Source organism: Rattus norvegicus, chromosome 3, assembly GCF_021556685.1.
Source record: "Rattus norvegicus strain SHRSP/BbbUtx chromosome 3, alternate assembly SHRSP_T2T, whole genome shotgun sequence".
NCBI classification, from domain to species: Eukaryota; Metazoa; Chordata; class Mammalia; order Rodentia; family Muridae; genus Rattus; species Rattus norvegicus.
Genome location: NC_141536.1, coordinates 74,944,815 through 74,962,110, shown reverse-complemented (window position 1 = coordinate 74,962,110; position 17,296 = coordinate 74,944,815). Strand labels below are relative to the sequence as shown.

The 17,296-nt window shown below is 37.1% G+C and overlaps 1 protein-coding gene across 1 annotated transcript; it reads left to right on the top strand.

Annotated features, from left to right (window-relative positions):
- The first annotated feature begins 4,333 nt into the window (after positions 1–4,333).
- On the top strand, positions 4,334–5,278 carry Or4a73 (olfactory receptor family 4 subfamily A member 73). Its single transcript, NM_001001066.1, has one exon. The coding sequence runs from the start codon at positions 4,334–4,336 to the stop codon at positions 5,276–5,278; it is 945 nt and encodes a 314-aa protein (NP_001001066.1).
- Positions 5,279–17,296: the final 12,018 nt, after the last annotated feature.

Below are 17,296 nucleotides of genomic sequence, written 5' to 3'. Positions count from 1 at the left end.
TCCAGGCCAACATCCCCCTAGCCCCTCCCCTCCCCTTCTATATGGGTGTTCCCCTCCCCATCCTCCCCACATTACCGCCCTCCTCCCAAAAATCACATTCACTGGGGTTCAGTCTTAGCAGAACCAAGGGCTTCCCCTTCTTCTGGTGTTCTTACTAGGCTATTCATTGCTACCTATGAGGTTGGAGCCCAGGGTCAGTCCATGTATAGTCTTTGGGTAGTGGCTTAGTCCCTGGAAGCTCTGGTTGCTAGGTATTGTTGTACAGCCCCTTCAAGCTCTTCCAGTTCTTTCTCTGATTCCTTCAACGGGGGTCCCATTCTCAGTTCAGTGGTTTGCTGCTGGCATTCGCCTCTGTGTTTGCTGTATTCTGGCTGGGTCTCTCAGGAGCGATCTACATCCGGCTCCTGTCGGACTGCACTTCTTTGCTTCATCCATCTTGTCTAATTGGATGGCTGTATATGTAAGGGCCACATGTGGGGCAGGCTCTGAATGGGTGTTCCTTCTGCCTCTGTTTTAATCTTTGCCTCCCTATTCCCTGCCAAGGGTATTCTTGTTCCCCTTTTAAAGAAGGAGTGAAGCATTCGCATTTTGATCACCCATCTTGAGTTTCATGTGTTCTGTGGATCTAGGGTAATTCAAGCATTTGGGCTAATAGCCACTTATAAATGAGTGCATACCATGTGTGTTTTTCTGTGATTGGGTTACCTCACACAGGGTCATCTTTTCCAGTTGCCTCCATTTGCCTATGAATTTCATAAAGTCATTGTTTTTGATAGCTGAGTAATATTCCATTGTGTAGATGTACGTGGTAAGATATTTAATACCTTGTTTTATCTTTTGTGTAGTATTTATTCTAAGATATGAGAATTTTATAGACATATACAATGTATTTTTATTATATACTGTCCCTATTCCCTTCTTCCTATACCTTCTAAACCCCAATCTGAAACTTTCCCTTCTCAACTACATGTTCTTTTTGAGTCCAATTAATGTTGTCCATGTGTATATGAGTAGAGGGCCAAGCTAATTAACTTTCAATTACAAATATCTCCTCAGATAAATGTGAGACCAAAGATGTTGCCTGGTTGAATGATTTGATCTTGTAAAGGTATTATGCAGCTATCTATGGCCTCTGTAAATGCCTGGTGAACGGCTGTATCATGTTAGGGTAAAAGTGATTTGACATATTTCTCATGAATCAGTGGTGCTTACAGAGTTTGGATCTTGCCTTTGGATCTTTCCTGAGCTGTAGAGGAGAAGATAAGTTAGAGACATCCTATGTAGGGTTGAACACTCCATAGCCACTTCTTTCTCTGACTAGTTGTGGTTCTCTTTACTAACGTTTGTTACTGCAAAGAAAATTTGCTTTGATATGGGGACAAAAGTTGCACTAGTCTATGAATATATGGATAAGCACTTAGAATGCAAGTTGAATACTCTTCTAAATTTAACTAAATTGTAGAGGTAGGATTTCCTGGAGTGTTTATGAACTTTCAGGCCTATGTTCTTGGCTATGTCAACAATAGAAGGGATGAGTTCCTTCCCTCTATTGCATCATTTTGCATGTCTTGATAGGGCAGTCATGTTTTTGGGAGCATAGATTTGTAGGGCTGTTGATAACTCCCACCCCCCACCAGAATGCAGAGTACCTTCTGATAACAAGAAAGGTAGCTGTCAGGAAAATAGCGAGACTTTAAGTTAGTGTGCATAAATAACATTACTGGTTTCTCATGTCCCTTGGTGTCTAACTACTCTCCTTGTAATAACTTAGCCCCTTTCCCCTAGAGATTGTTCAGGAAAATAAACCTGTCCAGGAGAGATTTCATTTGAACATCTTTCATGCCTTCTAACAAGCTCATCTGTTGAAAATATTGATGACATAAAGTCACACACAAATATGTAAAATGATCTGCATACAGAAACGTGACAACTATTTTTACTTTCGAATGACCCAATAGATATTTGGAAACTCAATTATACCCAAGGTGAAAGACGTCTTAGTATTTAGTCCTTAATTTCTTGTCTTCTCTTTTATTTATCACTGCTTGTTGAAGCTTGTGGAAGTTGTCAGTTGTCTGGGATTTAGTAAAAAACTGAAGAGGTCTCTATATTTATGAGAAAACTATCATCAGCTTTTCTATGTGCTTAATCTCAGCTTTTTGTTGTTATTGTAAATGTTAAAAACATTTAATAGCTAGGCACAGGTTAGCTTCTATAAATCCTCAAAGAAATACCCTTCTTGCTGCTTCACCAAAACACACTGAAAGAAAAAAATTCATGCAGTTCCCTTTAATGCTTACCTTTTTTATGTGTGACTCTAAATGGGTTTGAATAATTAGTTTCCACAAATTTAATCAATTTTATACATATTTTTGCAAACTAAGTATCTTTACTTTTTTTTTTTTTATTTTCACAGGGACCAAGAATTTTGAATTGCATTTCTACAATAAAGTAGTGGTAATGTTTTAGCATATTTTTGTGTTTGTATTCACAAACGTGATTGTTTAATTCAGCATAGCATTTATTAATAAAAGAAGTTGTGACTTCCTCCACTGAAGGCAAATGCAAGGTATGTGTTCTTGAAACCACAGACTTGGAATACAAGGTAAATATTCTTATCGTGTACTACGCTATTTCTTTAAGGTTAGATAGTCTCACAAGGGAATGTGAATAGAGCAAATAATGTGTGCTCCTTGGTAAAATGATGGAGTGAAACGTTGGTAGGTTTATCATATGGGTCAAGGTCACTGTCACAACAAGGGAATCTACTTGAGACTGAAGTGTAGCCAAAACATTGCAAAGTCCATATTATTCAACAGTGAACTAGGTTCTTCATCCAAATATGTTATGGTGCCTTTCTACACACTATCAATGAGCTAACTGAAGTCATTATTTGAGTACTACAGTTACTGTATCCTATTTATCAGTGATTATGTTTTCTAAAAACAGTAATGAACTTAGGGATTTTAATATGACCGAAAAAAATGAAAAAGAAAAGAAAATCATAGCTAAGTGTGAAAAGATGGGTTGATTAAGTCTCTTCTAGACAATTTGTAAAGATTATGAAATCATCCCATTTAATTCTTTTCTCTGTAACTAACTTAGAAAATGATCCAGACACATGCCTTCCTATCACAAGGATTGACTTTTCCCTATGAGATACTGCTTTCGTGAATGTGGACAAATATTTCTAACTGAGCATTTTACACCCAGGAAGATCATACTTAATACTAATAATTAGCGTTCTCTACTGCAGTTCTTAGTTTCTGTTTTCTCATGTTTTACTAATTATGTCATTTAAGAACAAGAAAAATTAATTTTTGATTAAGAAGTTGATATCATGGGCTAGATAAGTTATTTGAATCCAATAAAATCAAGGAGGTGTAGTCAGAATTGTGATTTCTGAGAAGTCTCATAAGAAGTAGTTGAAATCATTGCTATAGACAGAAATATGACAAATACATTTGTAGTTCTTAATGCAGTTTCAAGTCAATTCTCTTCAGATTTCCTGATAGTCCCATGTAGACTGAAAGTCTTTTGAGAAGTACAGGTCATCTGCCTAGTGTTACAATATTATGAAATGAGCTTTATGATCATATAAATCAAAATTATATTTTGAAGATATTCTTATGAGATAAAATGAGTTACAGAAATGTTTCTGTAGCATTTGATATAATGAAGTTTTATTAATGGCATGGAAACTTAATTTTTGAAAAGTAAGAGTTATGTTTCAGTCATTCCTGATAACTCTGATAATTCAATATGTTTTAAATAATTGAAGTTCAGGGATGACAACAATGCATAGAACCAGTGAGGTCATGAGAAACAGTACTATTTGTACTGTTAATAAAACCACAGTAAGGCTCCAACCTCATAGGTAGCAATGAATAGCCTAGTAAGAACACCAGTGGAAGGGGAAGCCCTTGATCCTGCCAAGACTGAACCCCCCAGTGAACGTGATTGTTGGGGGGAGGGCGGTAATGGGGGGAGGATGGGGAAGGAACACCCATAGAGAAGGGGAGTGGAAGGGGTTAGGAGGATGTTGGCCCAGAAACTGGGAAAGGGAATAACAATCAAAATGTAAATAAGAAATACCCAATTTCATAAAGATAAAAAAAAATAAAACCACAGTAAGAGGAATAGAATTAACAACAGGAAATCTGTTTGGACTATTATAAGGAAAACTCCAGAATTGTTTACTAAATATTTACTGCAAGTTCATCACTGTAAAAGAAAATGATACTTCCCATGTCATAATGGAATCATGCTCACAACTTCACAGCAAATCTTCTCATGAGATGCCATCTTTGATAATAGCCCACTGAAAGTGTCAATGGGAGAAAGAAACAATGTCACAGAATTTGTCCTTCTGGGACTTACTAAGGATCCTGCAGGTCAAAAAGTATTATTTGTCATGTTTTTGCTCATCTACATTGTGACAATGGTTGGCAACCTGCTCATTGTGGTGACAGTGATTGCCAGCCCCTCTTTGGGCTCTCCAATGTACTTCTTTCTTGCCTGTCTTTCATTCCTTGACATTGTTTATTCCACTTCCATCTCACCAAAGTTGATTTTCGACTTGCTATGTGATGAAAAGTCCATCTCCTTCACAGCTTGTATGAGCCAGCTCTTTATAGAGCATTTATTTGGTGGTACTGAGATTGTCATTCTGGTGGCAATGGCCTACGATCGCTATGTGGCAATCTGTAAGCCACTGCACTATTTGACCATCATGAATCAAAAGGTTTGTATCATTTTGTTGGGATTTTCCTGGGTTGGAGGTTTTACACACTCCATGATTCAAATTGTCTTTGTTTTCAACCTTCCTTTTTGTGGTCCAAATATTATTGACCACTTTATGTGTGATATGTCCCCATTATTGGGACTTGTATGCACTGACACCTATGTCATTGGTCTCGCCCTCATTGCCAATGGTGGAGCCATGTGCATTGTAGTCTTTATAGTTCTTATAGTGTCCTATGGAATAATCCTTAGATCTCTTAAGAATTATAGTCAGGAAGGGAGACGCAAAGCTCTGTCCACCTGCAGCTCCCACATCATGGTAGTTACCCTCTTTTTTGTTCCCTGCATTTTCATGTATGCCAGACCTGTTTATAACTTTTCTAGTGACAAATATATTACTGTATTTTATACAGTATTCACTCCCATGCTAAATCCTTTAATCTACACTTTAAGAAATTCAGAGATGAAAAGTTCTATGCAAAAACTCTGGTGTACAATGTTAACTATGGATACAATAAGATTGCCTTGTCATTGAACATAACTATGTATGAACAATCAGTGAAAAATTCTAACAGCAGATAGTGTCAAGGATTTATAGGCAATTAATTACTGCTGAGACAATTGGCCTCTCTCAGGGGTTAGATGCCTTATTTGATAGTTCAAGGCAGATTGGTCATCCCTGAAACCATAATACATACATATATACATACATACATACATACATACATACATACATACATACATGTGTGTGTGTGTGTGTGTGTGTGTGTGTACATATACATTCAAGAAAACTCCAGAGGCTATCAACAAGAATGAGTGGACAGAAGAAAGACTTAGGTGAGAGCAGCTGAGAGGCACTGAAGGCAAGAATGAGGGTCATAGTATAATTCTATTTCATTTAAAACATAACTAACAACAAAATAAGCTAATAACTTCTACTCAACACATCTCTCTGTTTATACTTTTTTCAATGTAAATTCCTCAAAAAGAAGAATAAATAACCTTTGGTTTTATAATCAATTAAAAGTAAATTTCAGGAAATGTACAAAAGGCATATGATTTTCTTCCATAATACAGAAGGATAGCTCACTTGCTTATAACTTATCTCAGTTAATATTGAAACAAGAATTAGCAGAAAGTTGTTAATTATTATTGTTTGAGAAATAAAGCAATTTTGAGTTATGACCATTCACATTCATAAGAAAGGATTATGGTTAATAGATATACTATGTAAATTTTGAATCTGTTTTATTTTCTATGATATAATGCCAATTTATGTGCTAGATTTATTTTTTTGCTTATATCATTTTATTGAATAGTAATAGTCTATCTTGTGTATATTTAACAATTTACTTATCTTTTCCACTTGGAGTTATTTATGTTGTTTCTGATACCTAAAATTATAAGTATAAATTGTACATGCATATTCATGGATGGGTTTACTTTAAACATGGATAAATATATATGAGTAACAGAACTAAAATTAGTGGTCAACTTACCTTTGCTTCATAAGAAACTGGTCAACCTTTTCCATAATGCAATTATTTTTTTCTTTTGAGCTGATGACAATTTAATGTTTGTACGTACTTAATACTGCTGAAAATGTTAGTTATTGTTTTAAATTATTACAAATACTAATTATCATATTTGCAGATGCATGTATCATTGAGATTTGTTCATATTATTCCACAAAAGATTCTCCCTATCTTGCCTTTCTTCATTTTGTTCTTTCTTTCCCCAAATTGCTCTAATTCTGTTATACATGTTTCAGCTAAATTTAGATTATATGGATTGATCCCCTCCATGAGCCATCTTCCTTTTACTCTGAAGACATTTAGAGACTTCCTTTGCTGAAATGAATTTTTTTTTCATTTGAAGAAAGATTTTGTGAATCTGAGGGATGTTTTAAGATCTGATTTACTTTGATTAAACATATGGTATTCAGTTCCACTCATTTTCCCTATTAGGAAATTATCTAAATTTCTAAAATAAAATGACATTTTAAGTAGTGTACAGTGGTATGTTGAATTTTAAATATTTATGATTATTGTGTCTGACAAGCAATAAATGTGGTGTGCAAGTATCTCTCAGAAACATTAATTTAGAATGTTTAGAGTGGTGGAAATGTGTTCCATGGAAGTTTTATTTTTAGTTTTGTAATGGAGAAGGACCTGGGGCAGGTGGAGATGTTAGCAGGATGGGTGGGTTAGGCTTGGAGAAAGGAAATGTGAGTAAAGTGACCTGGAATTGGGGGCATTTGGGGACATTTGGAAGGCAGTGTGAAAATCTAGTTTAGTGGAAATTTCTAGGAATCTACAAGGGTGACCCTAGTGGGAATTCCTAGTAATGGTGGATAGAGAGTCTGAACGGGCCATCTTTTGCAGTCAGGCAAAGTTTCCAGTTGTGAAATTGGGTTGAATTTGATTGAGTTATTAACAGAGCAGGTTCCCAAACAATCCAGAATGATGCAACAACAGAAGGATGATCCTAAAAACTGAAATTAGGACTCCTTCTTCCTTTCCCCCTCCCAGGAAGTTCCACCTTCCATTCAGTGTCCAGTTAATTGGCCATCCGATTTTTATTAAAGTCAATAAGAGAATGGCTTAGGTAAGGGAAGAAGGACAGAGACACAATTTCACACCTCAGCATCACAGGGCTGATGTATACATGAATACATAAAATTTCTGGCAGTAGACATAGGTCTGGGTCGGATGGGTTCCCAGTGGTAAGACGGGAAATGGACAATGATCCCCATTGTTAACTCAGAAGATATATTCAATTCATAACCACTTGCAAATGATAACTTAGCTTTTTCTAAGAGGGTCACAGCAGGTACACAAACCACTCTTAGGGACAGTAGGTGGTCATCATAAAATTAACTGAATGGCATGTTTGGAGTTTCTTTGTATCATAATGCTCAATCAGGTTTTTTTTTCTTTTTTTTTTAAATAAATCTTACAGGTCCTTTGCACATCTTTTGGTTTTTGTGACTCTATGTGATTTCTCTCTGTGTGAATATGTGTGTCTCTTTATCTAATGAAAGAGAGAAAGAAAGGAAGAGGATTTTGGTGGGTAAAGAAGTGAGGAGACTCTGGGAAGAGTTCGGGGAGGTGAAATTATAATTGTATTAAAATATGTTTTAATTTAAAAAGAAAGGGGAAAGAAAAACAAAATAGCATGCTTTGTACATAAAAAAGAGACACAGACAAATAGAAGATAACAGATCCCAGAAATGAATCCTTGGATATAGCCACAGGATTTTCAAGAAAAGCTAAAACATGTACACTGTTAGATAAACTGCATTTTCAGCAACAGTGTTAAGAAAAATGTATATCTAATCATAGAAGAATGAAACTAGATTTCCATTATCAGTGTAGATCCAACATTTGTTGTACTACTAAGGCTATCGTCTACCATGTCTGTAGTGCTTTCTTTCCTGAGCTTCCACAAAATATAAAACTCCATTTTCTTCTTCTTCCTCCACTTCTTCCTCTACTTCTTCCTCCTCCTCCTCCTCCTCTTCCTCCTCCTCCTCCTCCTCCTCCTCCTCCTCTTCTTCTTCTTCTTCTTCTTCTTCTTCTTCTTCTTCTTCTTCTTCTTCTTCTTCTTCTTCATTTTGATTTTTTATTGGATATTTTTTATTTACTTTTCAAATGTTATCCACTTTTCTGGTTGCCTGTCCATAAACTCCCTATGCCATCCCCCCTTCCCCTTCGTCTATTAGGGTGTTCCTCCTTCCCAAACACCCACCCCTTCCCACCCCCCCTACCCTGACATTTCCCTATACTGGGGGGTCCAGCCTTGGCAGTACCCAGGACTTCTCCTCCCATTGCTGCCCAACAAGGCCATCCTCTGCTACATATGCAGCTAGAGCCATGAGTCTGTCCATGTGTACTCTTTGTGTCTTGTTTTAGTCCTTGGGAGCTCTGATTGGTTGATATTGCTGTTCTTATGGTATTGCACGCCCCTTCAGCTCCTTCAATTCTTTCTCTAATTCCTCTGACAGGGGCCCTGTTCTCAGTTCAATGGCTTGATGCTAGCATTCACCTCTGGCAAAATTCCTTTTTCTTAGTGGGGCTTCCTTTTTTCTTCTTGGTCCAGAAAGCCCAACCTACCCTCTGCCTGGGGAATGTCTATTAATCCCTACTTTAATTACAGGTTCAAATTCCTGGAATGCCTCTCCATGCAAATGAGGTATCTCTAGTACCTTACTCCTCAGCTAATGAAACATCATCCTAAGAAGAACCCCTTTCTACTCTCCAACACTCACATAGAGAGCTGGTTCTCCCCAATAAAGATATGAGTACAAGCCAACCCTCAATATAGCCTGGTGTGCATCAGCATCTATACACCCTAAGAGGGACGAAATGGAGGATATAAACCCCATTGCTGGATCTCAACACACATACCACAGCTGGTGCCCATGGAGAACCAACAGGACCTCCAGTTCAGAAAAAAAGGGAGTAGGGATGAGTGCTCCTGGCCCTCAGCAGCTCCTTTGGCCTTTGGCATCAGTCCAAAGACCCAAGCCTCCACACTCTGAGGGAGAGCAGTTTTATCTTTTCCTGCTATATTCTTCTCTGGATGTAGAGTTCCCTTTAATTTTTCATGATGGGGAACACTTCTTCTCATAGTAAACACCTTTTTAGATTGAAAACTTACAGGCTATACTAGGATCACTATTGAACAAACAAACAAAAATCAAACACCTAACCAAAATGTGATGTAGGTTCTCAACCACATCTGCTTCCTTCCCCAACTCCTCTCCCCCATCACTCTCCTCAGAGCAGCAATCCTTCACTCCGTAGGACACCATTACAAAAGCAGGTGAGTTGCCACACAAATTGGTGGCTTTTCTCAATCATTCTCCCCAACCCCTGCCCGCCACCAAAGTAGAGAGAATATTCCCTGCTCCTCTTTCCTCTGACCCACATAGCTACAGTCTCCAAGAATTTTAGTTCAATAAACAGTGCAGAATAAGTGAATATTGGATACAATGCTGAGTCATTTGGGCATATGTTAAAAAGTGATAAAGATGGGTTGTATGGTAGATTTATGTTTACTTTTTAAGGATTCTCCATTGTTTTAATTTAAGGATGATGAACAATTCTGGGGTTTTACTTTAACCATAGGCTTTTCTACCTGTATCCCAGTTCCAGAATAACAACTCAGAGGCTTATAATTTATTAATAAATGCCTAGACCTTAATTAAGCTAGGGTTGTTCTCCAACTAGCTTGTAACTCAGTTATCCTATTTATACTATGCTATGTCTGCTACATGGCTGATTACCTCTCCTGATTTCTCATATGCACAATTTCCTCCCAGCCCAGATGGAGAATTCTCCCACACCTGGCTATTTCCCAGAGTACCTCTCTTTCTGCCAGGTTTCTCACCTTTTAATCTTGCGTCAGTTTATTTGGCCATCAGATTTTTATTAATAGGTAATGCTTTAACACAATGCACAACGCATTATCTCTAAATACTCTTTTTTAATATCAATAATATATTATTATTTATATATAAATTTCAGGTAAGAATTACACTAATTATGTTAGTTCATATGCATTTGGCAATCTTGGAGAAAGTATTCCATTAACTACCCTTTCTAGGTGAGTCTAAATTTCTGTAGTTAAATCATTTTCTATCATGACTTGTATCACCAACTAAATATCTTCTTAGACTTTAAAACATTTTCTTAAATACTAAACAACTTAAGCTCAGTTGCAAAACTATAACTATTTAGTCTTCAACTCCATCATGAAAGGATAAATATTACCTGAGTAAACAGGAAGTGCAGAGGAAGAAGCTTCCAAAACTATAGAAATGACAGAGGTTTCTGGCTACCTGGACAGTCAAGCAAGGTCTCTCTGTGTGGCTGGAGCATGTGTCTTTGGCCTTCTGGCCCACTGTATCTGACAAATCTTTCTTTGAAGTGGAATTAAAAAGGAGTTGCCTATCTTGCCCTTGCAAAGCTCAGCAGTTGACTTCTTCCATGTCGTGCTTGTATAGCATGTTATGGGCATTTGAAGCAAAGGTAGGTTTTTTTTTTCCCCAGTGACTACTTGCCATGTATTTAAGCAAACTCTATAAGGAGTACTTCAATATTCATCATCTTCTTTGAAGTAGTATGGGGTGCTGCCAGGAGTAGTTATGCCTCACTGTCATAGAAATCCTGTTTTTTTTTTTTTATCTTTATTAACTTGAGTATTTCTTATCTACATTTCGATTGGTATTCTCCTTCCCGGTTTCTGGGCCAACATCCCCCTAACCCCTCCCCCTCCCCTTCTATATGAAAAAGCCTGTTTTAAAGACCATTTATTTATCTATAGTACACTAAATAGGCAACTGTTGCTTGTTTCTAGCTATCTATCACCTGCTTAACTTGAAAACATCTATAGAAAGTCAAATAAAACTTATTTCTGTAATTAACTTAATTGAATTCTAACCTGACCACTAGTTTGTTTTATTGATGACTACTTTGCATTTTTAATTATCCTAAAGAGTTTGCAATAGCAACTTTCAAGGACTAGAACTTTACATTATATTTTTACATGAGTTGCATAGGTACAATACCTTAACTAAGATTTGAAATATAATACAGTGTGTTGTAACAAAAATAATCATAAATTTTTATCGATATACAAAAGTTCAGATGATATAAAAACATTTTTGGCTTTTTGTTGCTTTCTTGACTAAAAGTAGATTCAATAAACCACCTTTGTATCCTGTATTTCTACATACTTTTTTCTTTTTCCCACTTCTTCACGTAACACTAGATAGAAGTAAAGGATAGAGTACAGAAAAAAAAAGAGAGAAAAATCCTTCACTATCCATTGACAATATGCAAAAAAAATCACCCTTAAACAATGACAAACATCTATCACCCACCAAACAACCAAACACAACCCACTCCAATTTTTTGGGAATGGGCATTTTTCTGTTAAAATTGTTGTTGATATTGGACAACTCTTAGAAGTTGAAGGTAAATGTCTTTTAGTGAAGATTCTGTACACATAGAAAGTAGAACTCAGATAATTCAAGCTTGATGTAATCTAGAAACCTTCTTCCTTCCACCTAGAGTGTATAATAACAGATGGTATCATACAGGTTGACAATGGAAGGAAGCCATTAATAATCCTGCCCAGCTGTGACATCTGTGATCTGCAATAATGACGAATGTGTCATGATGTTTTAGTTAGAATTAATACTGCAGTGATTAATGTCATGACCAAAAACAACTTGAGGACAGTTTATTTCATCTAATACTTCCAGGCCAAAGGCCATTGTTGAGAGAAATCAAGGCAAGAACCCAATCAAGGTAGGAACATGGAGGCAGGAACTGATACAGAGGCCATGGAGGAGTACTCCTTACTGGCTTGGAAATGAGGAAAATAGACTTAATCTAATTAAGGGAGAGAGAGAGAGAGAGAGAGAGAGAGAGAGAGAGAGAGAGAGAGAGAAATGCAGAAGGACAGAGGAGGACAAAATAACAGTAAGTGGATAGCTAAATTATTTATAAATAATTAGTCAATGATATATATATATATATATATATATATATATATATATATATATATATATTTATCATCAGTTTTGACCAGATATGAAAAGCTCTTTTGAGTTGTTGTTCTGGGAGTTGTACTAGAGACTCCCAACATTTTATAGGTTATTGGTATTGCCCTTAGTTGCTCTCTAGAGGTGGAAGGTAAGTCCCTATTACTGACGACACCATGCATTTTCGGCACAGGACCCAAAGTTCCATGCATGGGATCTGACCTGAATGCCTACTGTCTGAGGACTACCTTTCATGGTATCAGAAGGCTCAGAGAATATAGCTGAAGAGAAATTGGAACTACTGCTAAGATCCAGAGGAACAGGGAGTTTGTGCTATTGAGTCTCCAATAATGTCAGAAGTCCCACCCATAATATCTCTCTAACATGATGGCCTAAACATGAGCTGATCAAGGACAACAATAAATATTCCACAGTTGATGGTAGAATATCAGAGTGGTTTAACACTACACAAAAACTATAGGCAACTAACAAATGCTGAGCATACTAGAAAGTCTTCCCTAGGACAGGGATATCCAATTGCTTATTAAATGCAAAATGATCAGCCCTAAAATACACATACAAGTAACATTATATAGATTAGGCAGGCTATATTTAGGATTATATTTGTATATACTTATACATATATGCTTGTAAAAACAACTAGTGAGGAGGGGAAAGCCCACGAATTTGAATGAGAGAAATGAAGAGTATTTGGTATAGTTTAAAGGAAGAAGAAATAGAGAGCTATTAAGAACAAGGACATCCAGAGTTTTGGATAGAACTAAAAAATATCCTGAGTGAGGTAACTCAGACTCAAATGCATGGTATATACTCACTAGTTAGCAGATATTGGCCAAAATACAGAATACCCAGGACACAGTACACAGAATTCAAAAAGGTTAAGAAGCTAAAGCACCCAAATGAGGATGCCTCAATCCCACTTGGGAGGGAAAAGAAAGCAATCATAAGACGGGGGGAGGAAGGGAGTGATCCAGGTGGGAAAGGGGACAGGGAGAAGAAGAGTGGGATATGATCAGGAATTGGATGAGTGAAAATGACTGAAGCCCTGAGGACCAGTAGAAAGAATGGAAATAGGCAATTTTGGGAAGAAGGAGGTGGGGCGACCCTCCAGAATGTACCAGAGACCTGGGAGGTGAGAGACTCTCAGGGCTCAAAGCCAGGCGCCTTAGATGAAATGCCCTACAGTGGGTAGAGGGAACTTGTAGAGTCGACCTCCAGCAGAAAGACAGGACATCAAATGAAGGATGGGGTTGCCATCCCACAGTCAAAAACTCTGACTTTTGTTCCTGTCTGAAAGAACTGCCGTGACAAAATTGGAGAAGAGCCTGAGGAAAATGAGGTCCATCGACAGACCCAAGGGAGAAATCAGTTCAAGGGATCACAACTTCTGAGGCTATGAAGTGCTCTCAAAAAGGGGCCTATCATGACTACCCTCTGAAAGACCTAACAAGCAGCTGAGTCAGATGCAGATATTTATACCCAGCCAATGAACAGAAGCTGGCGACCCCTGTGGGTTGAATTATGGAAAAGCTGCAAGAAGGGTGGTCCTCCACCCTGTAGGAGAACCAGAAGTCTCAATTAACCTAGACCCCTGAGATCTCTTAGACACTGAACCCTAACCAGGCCGCATACACTAGCTGATAGGAGGCCCCCAACACATATACAGCAGAGCACTGCTGGGTCTGGGTTTAGTTAGATACATCTAACCCTCAAGAGATTGGAGACCCCAGGGAGTGAGGAGGTCTGGTGGGCTGGAGGTCAGGGGGGATGGGAACATCCTCTTGAAGACAGGAGTTGGGGGACAGGAGGAGGTATGGAATGTGGAACAGTCAGATGGTGGTCCAGGAAGGTGGTAAAATCTGGAGTGTAAAACAAAAAAGATTAAATAAAATTTAAAAAGTTATTGCAAATAAAAGAAATAATTTTGAAAAATCAGAAATATAGTTATAGTATGTCATTGTGAAGTATATAAAGTACATGAAATGCAAATACAAAAGAGATATATGTAGCTTAAGTATATTAAATCTAGAAACAATAGCTCAATTTGAAATCAGTAGAGGTAGGTTATATGATATTATAAATAGAATGGGGATGGTAGCTTAAAAACATGAAAAAAAGGTCAACTGACACAAAGTAGCAAATATATAGTATATTTGGAAAGATCTAGTGCAAAGGTTGTCAACTTTTGTCATCAATAATGTAGTTTTGACTTTTTTATTGAATTAAAAAGCTTATTGTATTTCTTGCCACAGAAGAGAAAAGTAATTAAATATAAGGAGTAGAAAAATAAATGCATAAAATCAAAGATAATTGTATATGAATGTAAATTTATGCATTTGTAGCCTGATACTATTTGTTTAACATATATAGTAAATAGGAATACAGTTAAGGAATTGGCTAATTACTAACAAGGTTGCCATGATACTAATTTCATATATTTTTATGATATTTGGAACTCCATCATCTATTCCAGGTCTTCTGTTTGTCGGTTACAGGCTTACTGTGTTCAGCAGCTCATTTAGGGGCTTGTAACACGTTCTTCTGATAGTATAGCCTGGACCTAATCTCAGCTAGGCAGCTGGCAGGACAATTAGTCTCCTGGTAACCTGAGGTAGGTAGAGATTCCATGGTTCAAGATATGTTAGGAGCTTTAGGTTCTAAACCTAAGAAGAGGGACATGGTATTATCGGTAATTTCTGGAAAGCAGCTGTAGATCTTAGGTGTCTTGAATGGAAGGAGGGAGGAAGGGAGAGAAAGGCATTGAAAACTGCAGGCAAATAAGCCAGGTCAGCTATAAAAACAGTTCCTTTCCAAGTACACTTGATTATTTGACAGAAACCTTTAGGGTCTCAAAAAATGTATTTGAAGTTATAAGAGACCACAACTGTCAGCCTAGATTATTATACCCAGCAAAATTACCCACGATATAGAAAACAAACAAACAAACAAACAAACAAACAAAAAACCCAAAACTAAAGGATTTTGTGACAACTAAGCTATGTCTATATAGAACACTACAAGTGATAGATTAGTTTTTTTTAAAAAAGAAAAATTTGCCTAAGTAATCATAGGAAACAAATAAAAATGCTAGGATACAACATGAAAGAAATCTGAGAATAAACCCCATTTTATTTTCTTATAGGAGCATATACCAATCTTGAGTTCCTAAAGACATTGTCTAATATATTGATGTTCTACTTTCATTCTCATAGACTAAGACAAAAAGTTTTCTGAATAAGACAAAAAGGGATATATATGTATATATATATATATGTGTGTGTGTTTATATATATATATATATATATATATATATATATATATATATATATATAGGTTGGTTTTATCCATTTTCAAGCTAAGTTGAAAATAGACAGTTCTTAGGCCATAAGGCCCTTGTGACACAGAAGAACTGATTGGAAAATGAATACAGGATCATGATATCTACTCACTGGACTTGATGACAAGCATGATTACAAGGGAAACAATGTAAACTTAGAAATTTTTCCTATTTCAAAAGTAACAATTTCTTTCACATAGAAACAGTTATTCAATTAATAATTGCTTGAGATTAAAGAATTTAATGAATGGAATAAAAACATTTTGATGTGTGTGAGGTGAAATCTCAGGGTTGTTTTGATTTGCATTTCCACGATGACTAAGAATGTTGAGCATTTCTTTAGGGACTCCTTGGCCATTTGATATTCCTCAGCTGAGAATTTTTGTTTAGCTCTGTACCCCATTTTTTTTAAACTTTTTTTTAAGATTTATTTATTATATATAAGCACACTGTAGCTATCTTCAGATATACCAGAAGAGGCCATCAGATCTCATTACAGATGGTTGTGAGCCACCATGTGGTTGCTGGGATTTGAACTCAAGATCTCTGGAAGAGCAGTCAGTGCTCTTAACCACTGAGGTATCTCTCCAGCCCCCTGTACCCCATTTTTAATAGGACTATTTGGTTCTCTGGAGTCTAACTTCTTGAGTTCTTGTATATATTAGATATTAGCCTACCTCACACCAATCAGAGTGGCTAAGATCAAAAACTAAGGTGACAACAGATGGTGGCAAGATGTGGAGAAAGAAGAACACTCCTCCATTGTTGGTGGAATTATAAGCTGGTACAACCCCTCTGGAAATCAGTCTAGCAGTTCCTCAGAAAACTCTGAAGACCCAGCTATACCGCTCCTAATAATGTAAGTAAAAGATGCTCCAACATATAACAAGGACACAAGATCCACTATGTTCATAGTAGCCTTATTTATAATAGCCAGACTCTGGAAAAAACCCAGATGTCCTTCAATAGAGGAATAGATGCAGAAAATGTGGTACATCTGCACAATAGAATACTACTCAGCTATTAAAAACAATGAGTTCATGAAATTCTTAAGCAAATGGATGGAGTTAGAAAATATCCTGAGTGAGGTAACCTAGTCACAAAAGAACACACAGAGTATGTACTCACTGATAAGTTGATATTAGAGCAAAAGTTCAGGATACACAGGATACAATACATATACCATATGAAACTCAAGAAGAAGGATGACCAAAATGTTGATGCTTCAGTCCTTATTAGAAATGGGAACAAAATACTCACAGGAGGAAATACAGGAACAGAGTGGAACAGAGACTGAATGAAGGGCCATCCAGAGACTGTCCCATATGAGGATCCATCCCATATGCAACCACCAAAACCAGTCACTAATGGTGATGCCAAGAAATGCTTGCAGACAGGAGGCTGATAAGGATATCTCCTGAGAGGCTCTGCCAGAGCCTTACTGACACAGATGAGGATGCTTGCAGCTAACTATCAGACTGAGCATGGGAACCCCAATGGAGGAGTTAGAGAAAGGACTGAAGGAAGTGAAGGGAAGAAAAATAATATTGAGAAGCCAGACTAGCCAACATTATCTGGTACTAAACCACCAACCAAAGATTACACATAGAGAGCCCCATGGTGCCAGGTGCATATGTAGC

What these genes read in the sequence shown, in the direction of transcription:
- Or4a73 (NM_001001066.1), top strand. Translation starts at nt 4,334, where the DNA reads ATGGGAGAAAGAAACAATGTCACAGAATTTGTCCTTCTGGGACTTACT.